The sequence below is a fragment of the Aotus nancymaae genome, unplaced genomic scaffold (genome assembly GCF_030222135.1).
Source record: "Aotus nancymaae isolate 86718 unplaced genomic scaffold, 86718_ANA_hifiasm-v0.15.2.pri h1tg000031l, whole genome shotgun sequence".
NCBI classification, from domain to species: Eukaryota; Metazoa; Chordata; class Mammalia; order Primates; family Aotidae; genus Aotus; species Aotus nancymaae.
The window spans coordinates 6,478,790-6,496,011 of record NW_026988444.1 but is presented as its reverse complement, the minus strand read 5'-3'; the positions used below and the strand labels follow the sequence as shown (position 1 = coordinate 6,496,011).

Sequence of the window (17,222 nt, the reverse complement as noted above, 5' to 3'; positions counted from 1 at the left end):
CCCAAAGTACTGGGATTACAGGGGTGCACCACTGCACCCAGCCCGGGAAGGATTTTTCTAAAAATTGTATACAAAGTCTTCTGGTTCCATTTACCTAATTAAGATAAGAGGAATACAGTATATATATTCATAGTAGAAACAGCAGAAAAATGAAGTCACCCACAATCACACAACTATCAACATTCTGAATTTTATCTTTGTAAACACTTTTTCCACCTATCAAAGGATGGCATTTTTCATGCTAGCTGATGTGTGTGTGTGTGTGTGTGTGTGTGTGTGTGTATAATTACTGAATTGTTTCTACATGGTATATATTTTTAAAATCTAGGATATTTTAGATGTCCAGGACATGCAGTTTTCAGACCCACAAATATAGCCCTGAAGAAACTGGATTCTCTCTCACAGTTATTCCTTAAGATCAACTGCTAGAAATGAAAATCTGAGCTCAAAGGCTGCACATTTTTGAACCTGCTGATATGTTACCCAATTACCTTCCACAAAGACTGTAAAACTTTGATTCTTACATTTAGTCTTTTTTTTTTTTTTTTTTTTTTTTTGAGACAGAGTCTCGCTCTTGTTACCCAGGCTGGAGTGCAATGGCGCGATCTCGGCTCACCGCAACCTCCGCCTCCTGGGTTCAGGCAATTCTCCTGCCTCAGCCTCCTGAGTAGCTGGGATTACAGGCACGCGCCACCGTGCCCAGCTAATTTTTTTGTATTAATAGAGACGGGGTTTCACAATGTTGACCAGGATGGTCTCGATCTCTCGACCTCGTGATCCACCCGCCTCGGCCTCCCAAAGTGCTGGGATTACAGGCTTGAGCCACCGCGCCCGGCCTCATTTAGTCTTTTAAAAAAGCATTTAAGTAAGTAAAACGTAACTTTGCTAAGTGCAGATACAAACAGTTATGGGCTGCTTTGGTGAACGTTCCCTATCATCTCAGAATAACTGCAAGAAACAGTTTTTTACTCACAGAGTAAAACAGTCTGTACTTGTGTTTTGTATGTGTGTTTGGCATTCCTTCCACTTTCCTTTCATTCACAGAAGAGATACTTAAAATAATTAAAGCCACTTTCAAGCCTGCTACCAAAAGCAAACATACTTACATATAGCACGTGAACCCAGTGTGTGACAAAGCCCCTACTCAAGTGCCTTCAAAGGCTTAGGCAGAGCCTTTCTTCCAATTGGCCCAAGGGCTCTAAAACTCTGATAACCCAAAATGTGTCTAGGCTGACACAGGCACGGCCATCTCTTAAGCTTCAAACGCACGATGGCTTGGCAAATCTACTTTTTATTTTCGAACGCCCTTTGTACAGTGGAAATGCAGCAATTGGAACATCTTTGAATAACCAGAAATACTGGATTTTACCAAATACACTGCATAGGCATTTATTTTTTCCATTTTTACTCATTTTAGTAAATTCATATGTAATTACTTTATTAATTAGTAGTCAGTAAAGAAGGAGTATTTACTTACTGATAATCAAGGCTTCTACACTTAGAGCTATTCAAAGGTCAATTTCTGAATGAACGATACCAGAGAACACTGGGGACACTCCTGAATTCATTCTGAAGCTCTCAATTGCTGTAGGGCTTCAGATCATTTTGAACACTTTGTTCTTCAGCTTCATTACCTAAAGAACAAAGAGGCCGCCACTAACCATGGTTCTCAGCAGCCCCTGGGAGCTTGTCAGATGTGCACCTTCTTGGGCTCATCCCAGACCCACTGAGTCTGAAACTCTGGGGTTTTGAGCCAGCAACATGTGAGTAACGAAGTTCCTGGGGGAGGTAGTGTGAGACTGGCTAGGAGGACTGCGCTCAGACCCTCCAGACCTAAGTCCTGAATCCTGTCCTTGAGTTCTTGTGTACGTCATGCTGAAATGATTTACAAAGTAGCTATGTTTTGGCAGAATAAATTATGAATTAAAAATGCTCAAGGCCAGGCATGGTGACTCATGCCTGTAATCCCAGCACTTTGGGAGGCCAAGGCGGGCGGATCACCTGAGGACGGGAGTTTAAGACCACCCTGACCAACATGGAGAAACCCCATCTCTACTAAAAATACAAAATTAGCTGGGCATGGTGGTGCGTGCCTGTAATTCCAGCTACTCCGGAGGCTGAGGCAGGAGAATTGCTTTAACCCGGGAGGTGGAGGTTGTGGTGAGCCGAGATTATACCACCGCACTCCAGCCTGGGCAACAAGAGCAAAACTCCATCTCAAAACAAACAAACAAAAAAAGCAAAACAAACAAACAAACAAGCTCAAAATAAAACTTACGTGAACCTCTGGATGAAGTTTGATAAGAAATCTTTTCCTCTTGAAGCTTAGTTTACGAACCTTGGACCAGTTGAAAGTGTTGATTTTGGTGGTGCCCTGAAATACAAGAGACCGACACTTTGTGGCACATTTGTAATCTAACACATATCCCCTTTCTCATGAAATAGGGAATGCTTAAGTCACATCCTTGACAACACAGCAATCCACTTGGTATTTTACCATTATATCTGAAATAGCTCTGACTTAAAATGTCAATAACTAAACATATTATCTATCTGTTCTAGAAAGATAATTTTTTTTTTTTGAGATGGAGTCTTGCTCTGTTGCCTAGGCTAGAGTGCAGTGGTGCAATCTCTGCTCACTGCAGCCTCAAACTCTTGGGCTCAAGAAATCGTCCTGCCTCAGCCTCTGAGTAGCTGGGACTACAGACACCAGACACCAATCCTGGCTAATTTTCTATTAAAATTTTTTTTGTAGAGATGAGGTCTTGCTATGTTGCTCAGGCTGATGTCAAACTCAAGGTACATCTGGAACACACTGAAATGTTGAAAGAGATGGAAAAAGATATACTCAACAACTACTGACCGAAAGAAAGCGGGTGTAGCAATATTAACCTCAGACACAACACATGAGAGAGAGGCCTTACATCATGTAAAAGAAACAATTCACCCGGAATATATACCTGGACTTGTTTATCTCCCCATATTGTTTAAAATATTTATAGGAAATAGAGAATCAGAAGAAGAAATGGAAAGATTTGCAGCCTTTTTTTTTTTGAGACAGAGTGTCATTCTATCACCCAGGCTGGAGTGCAGTGGAGTGATCTCCACTGACTGCAACCTCTGCCTCCTGGGTTCAGGCGATTCTCCTGCCTCAGCCTCCTGAATAACTGGGAATATAGGTGTGTGCCACCATGCCTGGCTAATTTTTGTATTTTTAATAGAGATGGGGTTTCACCATGTTGGCCAGGCTGGTCTTGAACTCCTGACCTCAGGTGATCTGTCCATCTTTACCTCCCAAAGTGCTGGGATCACAGGCATGACCCACCATGCCTGGCTAATTTAATTTCTTTGATAAGGTTTTACTACAAACATTTTAAATCAATGTTAATATTATACATTTTTTGAAGTTCACCCTGCAAGGAGGATGGTCTGGAAGGGGCAATGATAGTGGCTGGGCAGGGCTGGGAGTAGTCGGGTTTCTCCCTGAAGCTAGAACAGAGTGGTAGAGTGTAACAGGGGCAAATGATGGGAATTCCCGGTCTCAGCAGATACAGACAGACAAAGAGGTAAATAGAGTTATGTGAGGTGAGTGGGTGTATGCACACATGTGTAGCCTTGTCTACTGAGAGGGCCAGGAGTGGTGGCACCCCAAAAAGCAATGGGCACACTGAGTACATAGATCTTGGTCTCCAAACACCAGTCTTCACTAAAACAGCTGGGCTCTGAGGGGGAAATGGCTGACTTCACAGTGAAGCAGGCAAAGTACAAAACAAGTCTGGCATGGCTTATTCTGTAAGGAAGCAAAGAAGTGCTCACAAAATGAGAGGACATATGAGAAGGACACAGCTTGAAGGGCCTCTCTTGGGCCAAATGTGGGAAAGTTAAAGATAAAAATAAATAATGAAACCAACAGATTATCAAGTATCAGATTTGACTCTATGAATCCACAGTGACATAAACTAAATAAATGGAGAGAAAACTCTTCCTTCCAGTAGTAGGAAGAATGGGATTTAAAGAGTCATCACTGGGCAACCATCACAGTGACCTAACTAGAAAGTGAATGAGATGAGGTACAAGATATTTACTTAGTCTTAAAGTATCTCCATAAAGTACTTCGTTACAAAGGATAAAAAGTAACTTTTCTTAAGAGATAAGGTCTTGCTCACTGAAGCCTCAAACTGCTGGGCTCAAGCAATCATCCTGCCTCAGCCTCTGGAGCAGCTGGGACTACAGGCACTAGACACCAATCTTAATTTTCTATTTTTAATGTTTTTTTTTTGTAGAGATGGGGTCTTGCTATGTTGCCCAGGCTGGTCTCATCAAACACCCGGCCTTAAGTGATCCTCCTGCCTCAGCCTCTGTTGGGACTACAGGCATGAGCCACTACCTAGCCAGAAGTAACTCTGTATAGAGAAAAGCTAGGAACCATCATCTTGGCCAAGTGATCGATGTTACCATCACCACCAGTGGGACAGAGGGACCCTATGTGCTATATGAATCAGGGTACATCATCACTCTGGGAGTTTCTCGCCTAAGCAGTGAGCCCAGGGTCTGATCCTGGGGAAGCACTGGACAATAACGTATCATAAACATTCTACAAAATGACTGCCCTGTAATCTTTCAAGATGTTAAGGTCATGAAAACCAAGGAAAGAAGGAAGAATGTTCCAGACTGCAGAGACCAGACAGACATAACACCTGGGTACAGCGTTTGCTCCTAGATTGGACCTTCTGTAGTAAAGAACACTGGGGCAACTGGTGAAAGGCAGATGGCATCTCAGGTAAAGGCCAGCAGGATCTTTCCGTGCTGTTTGTGTAGCTTTTCTATGTGGGTTTCAAAATAAAATTTAAAAAACATCTTGAGACACTGCTTGGGCATTTCAGTGTCTTCACTTCATGTCACCAACATTTACTCTTATCTGCAAACTCAGTGTGAGAGGCAGCAAAGTGAGAAACACAGTCCCCTCAGAGACAGCACCAAAGAAAAAAACAAACCCCTTAGCCATAAGAAGGAATCAGACACTGATACATGCTACCACATGAGTGAACCTGGAAACAAGAAAACACCACACACAATAGGCCACATGTTATATGACCCCACTTATAGGAAACATCTAGAATAGGTAAATCCATAGAGAGGGAATAACATCCTGATGGGTGCCTGTTCTGTGTATCAGTGGTTGCTGGGGGCTGGTAGAATAACTGCTAAAGAATATGAGGGTCTCTTTCTGGGTTGACGAAAATGTTCTAAAATTAGATAGTAGTGATGGTAATACAACTGTGTAAAAATCCTAAAACAACTGAACTGTATACTTTAACATGGTGAATTTTATGATATATACATTTTATCTCAATTAAAAGAAAATCCTAAGTTAGATGTTCTCAAAGCCACGATATAAATGTAAGGGTCTAAATAAGGATGTAAGAGGATGTAAGCTTCCTATTTCCCAAAATATTGCCCAAACACTAAGTCATTCTAATTTCTACTGAAGGCCAGGTGCTCACACCTGTAATCTCAGCACTTTGGGAGGCTGAGGCTGGTGGATCACCTGAGATCAGGAGTTTGAGACCAGCCTGGCCAACATGGCAAAACCTCATCTCTACTAAAACAAAAAACAAAAAACAAAAACAACAGCTGGGCATGGTGGCCAGTGCCTGTAATCCCAGCTACTTGGGAGGCTGAGGCAGGAGAATCACTTGAACCCAGGAGGCAGAGGTTGCAGTGAGCAGAGGTGGAGGTTGCAGTGAGCAGAGACTGCACTACTGCACTCCAGCCTGGGCAAGAAAGGGAGACACCATCTCAAAAAAAAAAAAAGTAAAATATTGGAGGATTTTCAATTACATTCTTAAAGTTTCTCTCCTAAACTGTGTTCTCAAAAACAAAGTAAAACAGAACATCAACAAAAGGAAACAAAACAAAATCCTCACAGCCCTAACTCGAGACATTATTTAATAACCAGGAAAGAGTCTTAAAAAACTGAGGGCCTGCCATGAAGGCATGAGATGAAGGCCTCCCAAGAAGGGGGCTGACAATAGCTCACAGGCCCCCACATAACTGCTCCAGCTGCTTGTTCAATTTCATTTTCCCTTCTGGTCAAATAAGACATTCCTACAGTTGTCTGTAGAGGACTGGTTCCAGGACCCTCTATCCCAGTACCCAAATCTATAAATCTTAAGTCCCTGATGGAAAACGGTGTTGTATTTGTATACAACCTACACACACCCTCTTGTGTACTTTATTTTTTTGTAGAGAAGGCTGGTCTCCTGGGCTCTGGTGATTCTCTTGCCTTGGCCTCCCAAAGTGCTGGATTACAGGCTTGAGCTACCACGCAGGGCCTCCTGTATACTTTAATAAAATCATCTCTAGATTACATATGTACCTAATACAATATAAGCATCATGTAAATAGTTTTACTGTACTGTGTTAAATTTGTATTTTTAAAAAAACCGTATTTTTTTTTTTTTTTTTTTTTTTTTGAGATGGAGTTTCATTCTTGTTGCCCCGGCTGGAGTGTAATGGCTCAATCCTGGCTCACTGCAACCTCAGCCTCCTGGGTTCAAATGATTCTCCTGCTTCAGCCTCCTGAGTAGCCAACATTACAGATGCCTGCCACCATGCCCAGCTAATTTTTGTATTTTTAGTAGAGATGGGGTTTCACCATGCTGGCCAGGCTGGTCTTGAACTCCCAACCTCAGGCGATCCACCAGCCTTGGCCTCCCAAAGTGCTAGGATTGTACAGAGCCACCGTGCTGGGCCTGTATTGTTTTTTATTGTTTATTTTCCTGTGGATACAGAGGGCCAACTGTACATCCCAGGGTCTTAACAACTGTCACAAAAGGAGAAATAAATACAAAATCCAAGGACAATTACAGCTTTCATCTACTGCATCCTGACCTGACAGACTAAGACAACACTTTCAAAGCTGCAGAGTTAGCCGTGGAATGCTACAATCTCCTACTTTCATTTTCGCATTCATCCAATAATCCATGGCATATCTGAAAATGCCAAACAGACTACAAGACTGGAAACAAAGCCAGCGAGCTCAGGGTCACCCACTCCACATCAAGTCCTCTTCCTCAGACAGAACCAGCTTCACCTCTCGGCTGCCTTTCTGGGATTTGCTCTCATGCATCCGTTCATTCACCCATATTTCGGAAAAGCAGGTTTATGACAGCCAAACTTTTCCACTTTGAAATCTTGCCTCCTCAACTTCTGCCACCACCAATACCTCACACCTATCCCTTCCCACACTCTCCTAATTGCTGGTAAATTTAAATTCAGTATTTATATTACTGGTCATGTAAGTATTGCTCACGTGCTGGGCCATGGTGAATTTAACTACATTTTTTATATTACAAAGTAAAGCTTCCTCCTTCAAAATTTCCTTGAGCTCCTAATTGCCTCTTTTCATTTGCTCCAGTGGCATGTACCTATCGCCAGATAACACTCTTCCACAAGGCCCGCCCTCCTCCCGGGGCCCGCCCTCCGCTCTGGTGTTGGCGGATGCGGTCTCAGCAGCCAGTCTGTCTTCCTTTGCATGTCTCAGATCATTCTCATTTTAGTTTATTCTCTTTTCTCGTGGCATCCTTACAAAGGATGTGGCAGTTAAATTTTAAAAAATTTGCATGTCTGAACAAAGTCTTTCTCTGTACAAAGTCATGTGGGACAGAGCACAGAGAATTCTAGTTTGGAACCCGCCCCCCGACCCCCACACACATCCAATTGTTTTTAAAAAACTGATCGCCAAATTCTCTGGGAGACTGATTTGGGTAATAATAAAACTCCAGTCTCTTACAAAAAAAAAAAAAAAGAATTAGTTTGGAAATAATTTCCTCTTAATTTTTGAACCGCCGCCTGCCCTACTTCTTTCTAGCTTCCAGTATTGCTACTGACTAGTTCAAAGCCGTTTTAAATCACACTTCTCTCTCTCTCCTTCCTGGGAGCTCTCGGGTCTTCTCCCCTATTATCCTTTGTTGCATGGACAGATTGCAAGATTTTCTCCCATTCTGCAGGTTGTCTGTTCACTCTGATGATAGTTTCTTTCCTGCATAAGCTTTAATTAAATCTCATTTATAATTTTTTGCTTTTGTTGCAATTGCTTTTGGCATTTTTGTCATGAAATCTTTGCCTGTGCCTATGTCCCGAATTGTATTGCCTAAATTTTCTTCTAGGCTTTTTCTTTTTTGAGACAGTGTCTCGCTCCACTGCCCAGGCTGGAGTGCAGTGGCTTGATCTTGGCTCACTGCAACCTCCACCTCCCAGGTTCAAGCCGTTCTCCTGCCTCAGTCTCTCGAGTAGCTGGGGTTATAGGCACCCACCACCATGCCCAGCTAATTATATTAGTAGAGACGGGGTTTCACCATGTTGGCTGGGCTGGTCTCGAATTCCTGATCTCAAGTGATCCACCCCCGTCGGTCTCCTAAAGTGCTAGGATTACAGATGTGAGCCACTGTGCCCAGCCCTCCTTAAGGGTTTTTATAGTTTTGGATTTTACATTTAAGCTTTTTGTTTGTTTGTTTGTTTTGAGAGGAGTTTCACTCTTGTTGCCCAGGCTGGAGTGCGATGGCACGATCTCAGCTCACTGTAGCCTCCACCTCCTCAGTTCAAGTGATTCTCCTGCCTCAGCCTCCTGAATAGTTGGGAGTACAGGTGCCTGGCACCATGCCTGGCTAATTTTTTTTTGAATTTTTAGTAGATAAGGTTTCACCATGTTGGGCAGGGTGGTTTCGGACTCCTGGTCTCAGAGGATCTACCCACCTTGGCCTCCCAAAGTGCTGGGATTACAGGCGTGAGCCACCACACCCAGCCTTACGTTTAAGTGTTTAATTCATCTTGAATTAATTTTTGTATATGGTGTAAGGAAGGGGTCCAGTTTCAATTTTCTGCATATGATTAGCCATCTCTCCCAGTACCATTTATTAAATAGGGGGTACTTTCCCCATTGCTTGTTTTTGTCAGGTTTGTTGACAATCAGATGGCTGCAGGTGATCTTATTTCTGAGTTCTCTATTCTGTTTCATTGGTCTATGTGTCTGTTCTTGTACCAGTGCTGTGTTGTTTTGGTTACTGTAGCTTTGTAGTACAGTTTAAAGTCGAGTGGTGTGATGCCTCCTGCTTTGTTCTTTGTGCTTAGGACTGTCTTGGCTATTCAGGCTCTATTTTGGTTCCATATGAATTTTAAAATAGTTTTTTTTTTCCTAATTCTGTGAAGAATGTCAATGGTACTTTAAGGGGAATGGCAGTGAATCTATCAATTGCTTTGGGCAGTATGGCCATTTTCATGATATTGATTCTCCCTATTCATGAGCATGAAATATTTCTCCATTTGTTTGTGTCCTCTCTGACTTCCTTGAGCAGTGGGATGTAGTTCTCCTTGAAGAGGTCCTTCATATCCCTTGGAGTTGTAGTCCTAGGTGTTTTATTATTATTATTGTTTTTTTGAGATGAAGTCTCACTCTTGTCCCCCAGGCTGGAGTACAATGGCATGATCTCAGCTCACTGCAACCTCTGCCTCCTGGTTCAAGTGAGTCTCCTGCCCCAGCCTCCTGAGTAGCTGGCATTACAGGTGCCTGCCACCACGACCAGTTAATTTTTTTTTTTTGAGACCAAGTTTTGCTCTTGTTGCCCAGGATGGAGTGCGATGGTACGATCTCGGCTTACCATAACCTCTGCCTCCTGGGTTCAAGCAATTCTCCTGTCACAGCCTCTTGAGTAGCTGTGATTACAGGTGCCTGCCACCACGCCTGGTCAATTTTGTAATTTTCCATGTTGTTCAGGCTGGTCTGGAACTCCCAACCTCAGGTGATCTGCCTGCCTTGGTCTCCCATCCAGTCAGTATGAAATTGGCTGTAGGTTTGTCACATATGGTTATTATTTTGAGGTATGCTCCTTCAATACCTAACTTTAACATAAAGGAACACTGAATTTTATCAAAGGCCTTTTCTGCATCTGTTGAGATAATTATGTGGTTTTGTCTTTACTTCTGTTTATATGATGAATCACATTTACTGATTCATGTATGTTGAACCAACCTTGCATTCTGGGGATGAAGCCAACTTGGTCATAGGATAAGCAAAATTCAATTTGCCAGTATTTTACTGAGGATTTTTTTGTTTTGTTTTTTGAGACAGAGTTTTGCTCTTGTCACCCAGGCTGGAGTCCAATGTTGTAATCTCAGCTCACCACAACCTTCCCCTCCCTGTTCAAGTGATTCTCCTGCCTCAGCCTCCCAAATAGCTGGGATTACAGGCATGCACCACCACACTTGGCTAATTCTGTACTTTCAGTAGAGACACGGTTTCTCCATGTTGGCCAGACTGGCCTCAAACTCCTGACCTCAGGTGACCCACCAGCCTCTGCCTCCCAAAGTTCTGGGATTACAGGTGTGAGCCACTGCACCTGGCTTTATTGAGGATTTTTGCGTCAATGTTCATCAAGGATAATGGCCTGAAGTTTTCTTCTTTTGTTGTATCTCTGCCAGGTTTTGGTATCAGGATATTGCTGGCCTCGTAGAATGAGTTAGGGAGGAGTCCCTCCTTTTCAATTTTTTGGGAATAGTTTCAGAAGAAATTGTACCAGCTCTTCTTTATACCTCTGGTAGAATTCAGCTATGAATCTATCTGGTCCTGGGATTTTTTTTTTTTTTTTTTTTTGCTTGGTAGGCTATTCATTACTGCCACAATTTCAGATCTCATTATTGGTCTATTCAGGGATTCAATTTCTTCCTGGTTCAGTCTTGGGAGAGTGTATGTGTCAGAAATTCATCCATTTCTTTTAGATTTTCCAGTTGATGTGCATAGAGGTGTTTATAGTATTCTGATGATTATATTTCTGTGGGTCAGTGGTAATATTCGCCTATAATTTCAGATTGTTAATCTGATTCTTCCCCATTATCTTCTTAATTAGTCTAGCTAGCAGTCTACTTTATTATTATTATTATTATTTTCCAAAAAAGCAGCTCCTGGATTTGCTAATTTTTTTTTGAAGGGTTTTTCATGTCTATCTTTTCAGTTCAGCTCTGACCTTGGCTATTTCTTGTCTTCTGCTAGCTTTGGGGTTTGTTTGCCGTTGATTCTCTAGTTCTTTTAGTTTAGATGTTAGGTTGTTAGGCTGAGATCTTTCTAGCTTTCTGGTGTAGGCATTTAGTGCTATAAATTTCCCTCTTTTTTTTTTTTTTTGAGACGGAGTTTCGCTCTTGTTACCCAGGCTGGAGTGCAATGGCGCGATCTCGGCTCACGGCAACCTCTGCCTCCTGGGTTCAGGCAATTCTCCTGCCTCAGCCTCCCAAGTAGCTGGGATTACAGGCACACACCACCATGCCCAGCTAATTTTTTGTATTTTTAGTAGAGACAGGGTTTCACCGTGTTGACCAGGATGGTCTCGATCTCTTGACCTGTGATCCACTGCACCCGGCCTTAAATTTCCCTCTTAACAGTGCTTTAGCTGCATCCCAGAGATTCTAATACATTGTCTTTTTGTTCTCATTAGTTTCAAATAACTTCTTGATTTCTACCTTAATTTCATTATTTACACAAGAGTCATTCAGGAGCAGGTTGTTCAATTTCCATGTAGTTGTGTTGTTTTGAGTAAATTTTTAAATCTTGAGTTCTTATTTCATTGTGCTGTGGTGTGAGACTGTTATGATTTCAGTTCTTTTACATTTTCTGAGGAGTTTTTTGCTTCTGATTATGTAATCAGTTTTAGAGAAAGTGTCATGTAGCAATGAGAAGAATGTATATCCTGTTGTTTTTGGGTGGAGAGTTCTGTAGATATCTATCAAGTCCACATGATCCAAAGCTGAGTTCAAGTCTTGAATATTTTTGTTAACTTTCTGTCTTGATGATCTAATATTCTCAGTGGGGTGTTAAAGTCTCCTACTATTATGGTGTGGGAGTCTAAGGCTCTTCGTAGGTCTTTAAGAACATGCTTTATAAACCTGGGGGTTCCTGTATTGGGTGCATATATATTTAGGATAATTAGCTCTTCTTCTTCAACTGTTTACCATTATATAATGCCTTTGTCTTTTTTGATCTTTGTTGCTTTAAAGTCTGTTTTGTCAGAAACTAGGATTGCAACTGCTTTTTTCTGTTTTCCATTTGCTTGGTAAATTTTATTCCATCCCTTTATTTTGAGCCTATGTGTGTCTTTGGATATGAGATGGGTCTCTTGAAGCCAACATACCCATGGGTCTTGGCTCTTTATCCAGCTTGCCAGTCTGTGTCTTTTAATTGGGGGCACTTAGACCATTTACATTTAAGGTTCGTATTGTTATGTGTGAATTTCATCCTGTCATCATGGTGCTAGCTGGTTATTTTGCAAACTTGTTTATGTGGATGCTTTATCCCGCCACTGGTTTATGTATTTCAGGGTGTTTTTGCAGTGGTTGGTATTTAGTGCTTCCTTCAGGAGCTCTTGCAAGGCAGGCCTGGTGGTAATGAATTACCTAAGCATTTGCCTGTCTGAAAAATCTTATTTCTCTTCTCCTTATGAAGTTTAGTTTGAGCAGATATAAAATTCTGGGGTTGGAAATTTTTCCCTAACAATGCTGAATGTTGGTCCCCTATCTCTTCTGGCTGGTAGGGTTTCTGCTGAGAAGTCCCCTGTTGGTCTGAAGGGATTCCGTTTGTAGGTGACCTGGCCTTTCTCTCTGGCTGCCCTTAGTATTTTTTTTTTTTTTTTTTCATTTCAACTTTGGAGAATCTGATGATCACATGTTTTGGAGTAGATCTTCTTGTGGAGTATATTACTGGGGTTCTCTGCATTTCCTGAATTTGAATATCAACCTGTCTTGTTAGGTTTGGGAAATTCTCCTGGATTACATCCTGAAGTACGTTTTCCAATTTGGTTCCATTCTCTGTCTCTTTTGGGTAACCCAATCAGTTGTAGGTTTGGACTCTTCACATAATCCTGTATTTCTTGGAGGTTTTAGAATTCCTTTTTATTCTTTTCTTTCTTTTTTTAAATTATATATATTTTATTGCACTTTAGGTTCTGGGGTACATGTGAAGAACATGCAGGATTGTTGCACAGGTACATACATGGCAATGTGGTTTGCTGCCTCCATCCCCATCACCTATATCTGACATTTCTCCCCATGTTATCCCTCCCCAACTCCCTACCCCATGCTGTCCCTCCCCTAGTCCTCACCAACAGACCCCAATGTGTCATGCTTCCCTCCCTGTGTCCATGTGTTCTCATTGTTCAACACCTACCTATGAGTGAGAACATGTGGTGTTTCTGTTCTTGTGTCAGTTTGCTGAGAATGATGGTTTCCAGGTTCATCCATGTCCCTACGAAGGACACGAACTCATTGTTTTAATATTGCATAGTATTCCATGGTGTAGATGTGCCACATTTTCCCTGTCCAGTCTATCATCAATGGGCATTTGGGTTGGTTCCCAGGTCTTTGCTATTGGAAACAGTGCCGCAATGAACATACGTGTGCATATGTCTTTATAATAGAACGATATATAATCCTTTGGATATATACCCAGCGATGGGATTGCTGGGTCAAATGGAATTTCTATTTCTAGGTCCTTGAGGAATCGCCACACTGTCTTCCACAATGGTTGAACTAATTCAGTATATGTGCTGCTGAAGCAAGCATTGTTGAACGAATTTATACTTCCACCAACAGTGTAAATGTGTTCCTATTTCTCCACATCCTCTCCAGCATCTGTTGTCTCCAGATTTTTTACTGATCGTCATTCTAACTGGCATGAGATTGTATCTCAGTGTGGTTTTGATTTGCATTTCTCTAATGACCAGTGACAATGAGCATTTTTTCATATGTTTGTTGGCCTCATATATGTCTTCTTTTGAGAAGTGTCTATTCATATCCTTTGCCCACTTTTGAATGGGTTTTTTTCTTGTAAATCTGCTTTAGTTCTTTGTAGATTGTGAATATCAGCCCTTTGTCAGATGGGTAAATTGCAAAAATTTTTTCCCATTCTGTTGGTTGCCAGTTCACTCTAATGATCGTTTCTTTTGCTGTGCAGAAGCTCTGGAGTTTAATTAGATCCCACTTGTCTATTTTGGCTTTAGTTGCCAATGCGTTCAGTGTTTTAGTCTTGAAGTCCTTGCCTATGCCTATGTCCTGAATGGTTTTGCCTAGGTTTTCTTCTAGAGTTTTTATGGTGTTAGGTCTTATGTTTAAGTCTTTAATGCATCTGGAGTTAATTTTAGTGTAAGGTGTCAGGAAGGGGTCCAGTTTCTGCTTTCTGAACATGGCTAGCCAGTCTTCCCAACACCATTTATTAAACTGGGAATCTTTTTCCCATTGCTTGTTTTTGTCAGGTTTGTCAAAGATCAGATGGTTGTAGATATGTGGCATTGTCACACTGGTTTTCTTTTTTTGCTCTGCATTTGCTTGGTAAATCTTCCTCCATCCCTTTATTTTGAGCCTATGTGTATCCTTGCATGTGAGATGGGTTTCCTGGATACAGCACACAGATGGGTTTTGACTTTTTATCCAATTTGCCAGTCTGTGTCTTTTGACTGGGGCATTTAGCCCATTTACATTTAAGGTTAATATTGTTATGTGTGAATTTGATCCTATCATTTTGATACTAGCTGGTTGTTTTGCCCATTAGTTGACACAGTTTCTTCATTGTGTCCATGTTCTTTACCATTTGGCTCATTTTTGGAGTGGCTGGTACTGGTTGTTCCTTTCTATGTTTAGTGCTTCTTCCAGGAGCTCTTGCAAGGCAGGCCTGGTGGTGACAAAATCTCTCAACAATTGCTTGTTTGTAAAGGATTTTATTTCTCCTTTGCTTATGAAGCTTAGTTTGGCTGGATAGGAAATTCTAGGTTGAAAGTTCTTTTTTTTTAAGGATGTTGAACATTGGCTCCCACTCTCTTCTGGCTGGTAGGATTTCTGTGGAGAGATCTGCTGTGAGTCTGATGGGCTTCCCTTTATGGGTAACCCAACCTTTCTCTCTGGCTGCCCTTGGCATTTTTTCCTTCATTTCAACCCTGGTGAATCTGATGATTATGTGCCTTGGTATTACTCTCCTTGAGGAATATCTTTGTGGTGTTCTCTTATTTCCTGGACTTGAATGTTGGCCTGCCTTGCTAGGTTTGAGAAGTTCTCCTGGATAATATCCTCAAGAGTGTTTTCCAACTTGGATTCATTCTCTCCATCACATTCAGGTACACCTATCAAATGTAGATTAGGTATTTTCACATAATCCCATATTTCTTGGAGGCTTTGTTCATTTCTTTTCACTTTTTCTCTAATCTTGCCTTCTTGTTTTATTTCACTGAGTTGATCTTCAATCTCTGATATCCTTTCTTTTGCTTGGTCGATTTAGGTATTGAAACTTGTGTATGCTTCGCAAAGTTCTCGTGTTGTGTTTTTCAGCTCCATCAATTCATTTATCAATTATTCTTTTCTAAACTGTCTATTCTCATTAGCATTTTGTCAAATCTTTTTTCGAGGTTCTTAGTTTCTTTGTATTGTGTTAAACGTGTTCTTTCAGCTTAGAGAAGTTTGCTATTACTCACTTTCTGAAGCTTATTGTCAATTCATCAGATTCATTCTCCATCCAGCCTTGTTCTCTTACTGGTGAGAAGTTGTGATCCCTTGGAGGAGGAGAGGCATTCTGGTTTTGGGTGTTTTCATCCTTTTTGCTCTGGTTTCTTCCCATCTTTGTGGATTTATCTACCTGTGGTCTTTGAAGTTGGTGACTTTTGGATGGGGTCTCTAAGTAGATGTCCTTTTTGTTGATGAAGTTATTTCTTTTTGTTTTTTAGTTTTTCTTCTAACAGTCAGGCTCCTCTGCTTTAGGACTGTTGGAGGTCCACTCCAGGTCCTGCTTGCCTGGGGATAACCTGCAGCAGCTGCAGAACAGTAAGGGTTGCTGCCAGTTTCTTCTTCTGTTATCTTTGTTCCAGAAGGATACCTGCCAGATGTCAGCCTGAACTCTCCTTTATGAGGTGTCTTTTTGGATATACAGGGGTCGGGGAGCTGCTTGAGGAGACAGTCTGTCCCTTATAGAGCTCAAGTACTGAGCTATGAGCTACATTGTTCCGTTTAGAGCTGCTGGGCAGGTACATTTAAGTCTGCTGCAGTGGAGCTCATAACCGCCTTTTTCCCCCAGGTGCTCTGTCCTGAGACGGTGGGGCTTTATTTATAAGTTCCTGACGTGCTGCTGCCTTTTTTAGAGATACTCTGCCCAGCAAGGAGGTAGCCTAGTCACAGTCTGCCAGCAGAGGAATTGCTGAGCTGCCGTGGGCTCTGCCCAGCTACTGTGTGAACTTCCTTGCGGTTTTGTTTATAAAAGATATAGTTAGAACTGCCTTGGTAATGGCAGACTGCCTCGGTAATGGTGGATGCCCTTCCCTCCACAGAGCTGGACAGTCCTGGGTCCAGCTGTGCTTGTTGTGAAACTCTCAATCCAAAGCAATTCAGATTGCTGGTCTTTGTGGGGGTGGGACCTGCCAAGCCAGATCACCTGGCTCCCTGTTTCAGCGCCCTCTTTTTCAGTTGAATGGGTGACTCTGTCTCCCAGGTATTCCAGGCGCCAGATGAAACAGTACCCAGATTTGTGTGAGTTTTTGTGCGGAGACCTGCCGCACTGGCTGAAACAGCCGTGCTGGAGGCCCGTGGCACTTTTCCGCCTGGGAATCTCCTGGTCTGTGGGCAGTAAAAATTCGTTTGGAAGTGCGGTGATCACTCACCCTCTGCATTCTCACTGGGAACTGCACTCCAGAGCTATTCCTGTTTGGCCATCTTGGATCGTCCTCTTCTATTCTTTTCTATTCTTGTCTGCCTATTTCAGAAAGATAGTCTTCAAAGCTCTGAGATTCTTTCCTCTGCTTGACCTATTCTGCTATTGATACTTGTGATTGCAATGTGAAGTTCTTGTGTTGTATTTTTTCAGCTCCATCAGGTCAGTTATGTTTCTCTCAAAACTGGCCATAAGCTACTGTATTGTTTTATCATGGTTCTTAGCTTCTTTGTATTGGGTTACAACACGCTCCTTTATCTAAGCAAAGTTCATTATTACCCACCTTCTGAAGCCTGGTTCTGTCAATAAAGCCATCTCAGCCTCGGCCCATTTCTGTTCCCTTGTTGGAGAGGTGTTGTGGTCATTTGGAGGAGAAGAGGCACTCTAATATTTTGAGTTTTCAGCATTTTTGTGTTGACTTTCTCATCTCTGTGGGCTTATCAACCTTTGATATTTGAAGTTGCTGACCTCTGAATGGGCTTTTTATGTTCAT

General features: G+C 42.0%; 1 protein-coding gene across 3 annotated transcripts in view; it reads right to left on the bottom strand.

The window, feature by feature from the left end:
• The window catches only part of FARP2 (FERM, ARH/RhoGEF and pleckstrin domain protein 2), a 143,489-nt gene that overhangs the window by 59,321 nt on the left and 66,946 nt on the right, over positions 1–17,222 (bottom strand). For all 3 annotated transcript variants that reach the window (XM_064383440.1, XM_064383439.1, XM_064383441.1), the window contains exon 9: positions 2,279–2,374. In XM_064383440.1, the coding sequence (XP_064239510.1) occupies positions 2,279–2,374 (96 nt within the window). The remainder of the gene's footprint in view (positions 1–2,278; positions 2,375–17,222) is intronic.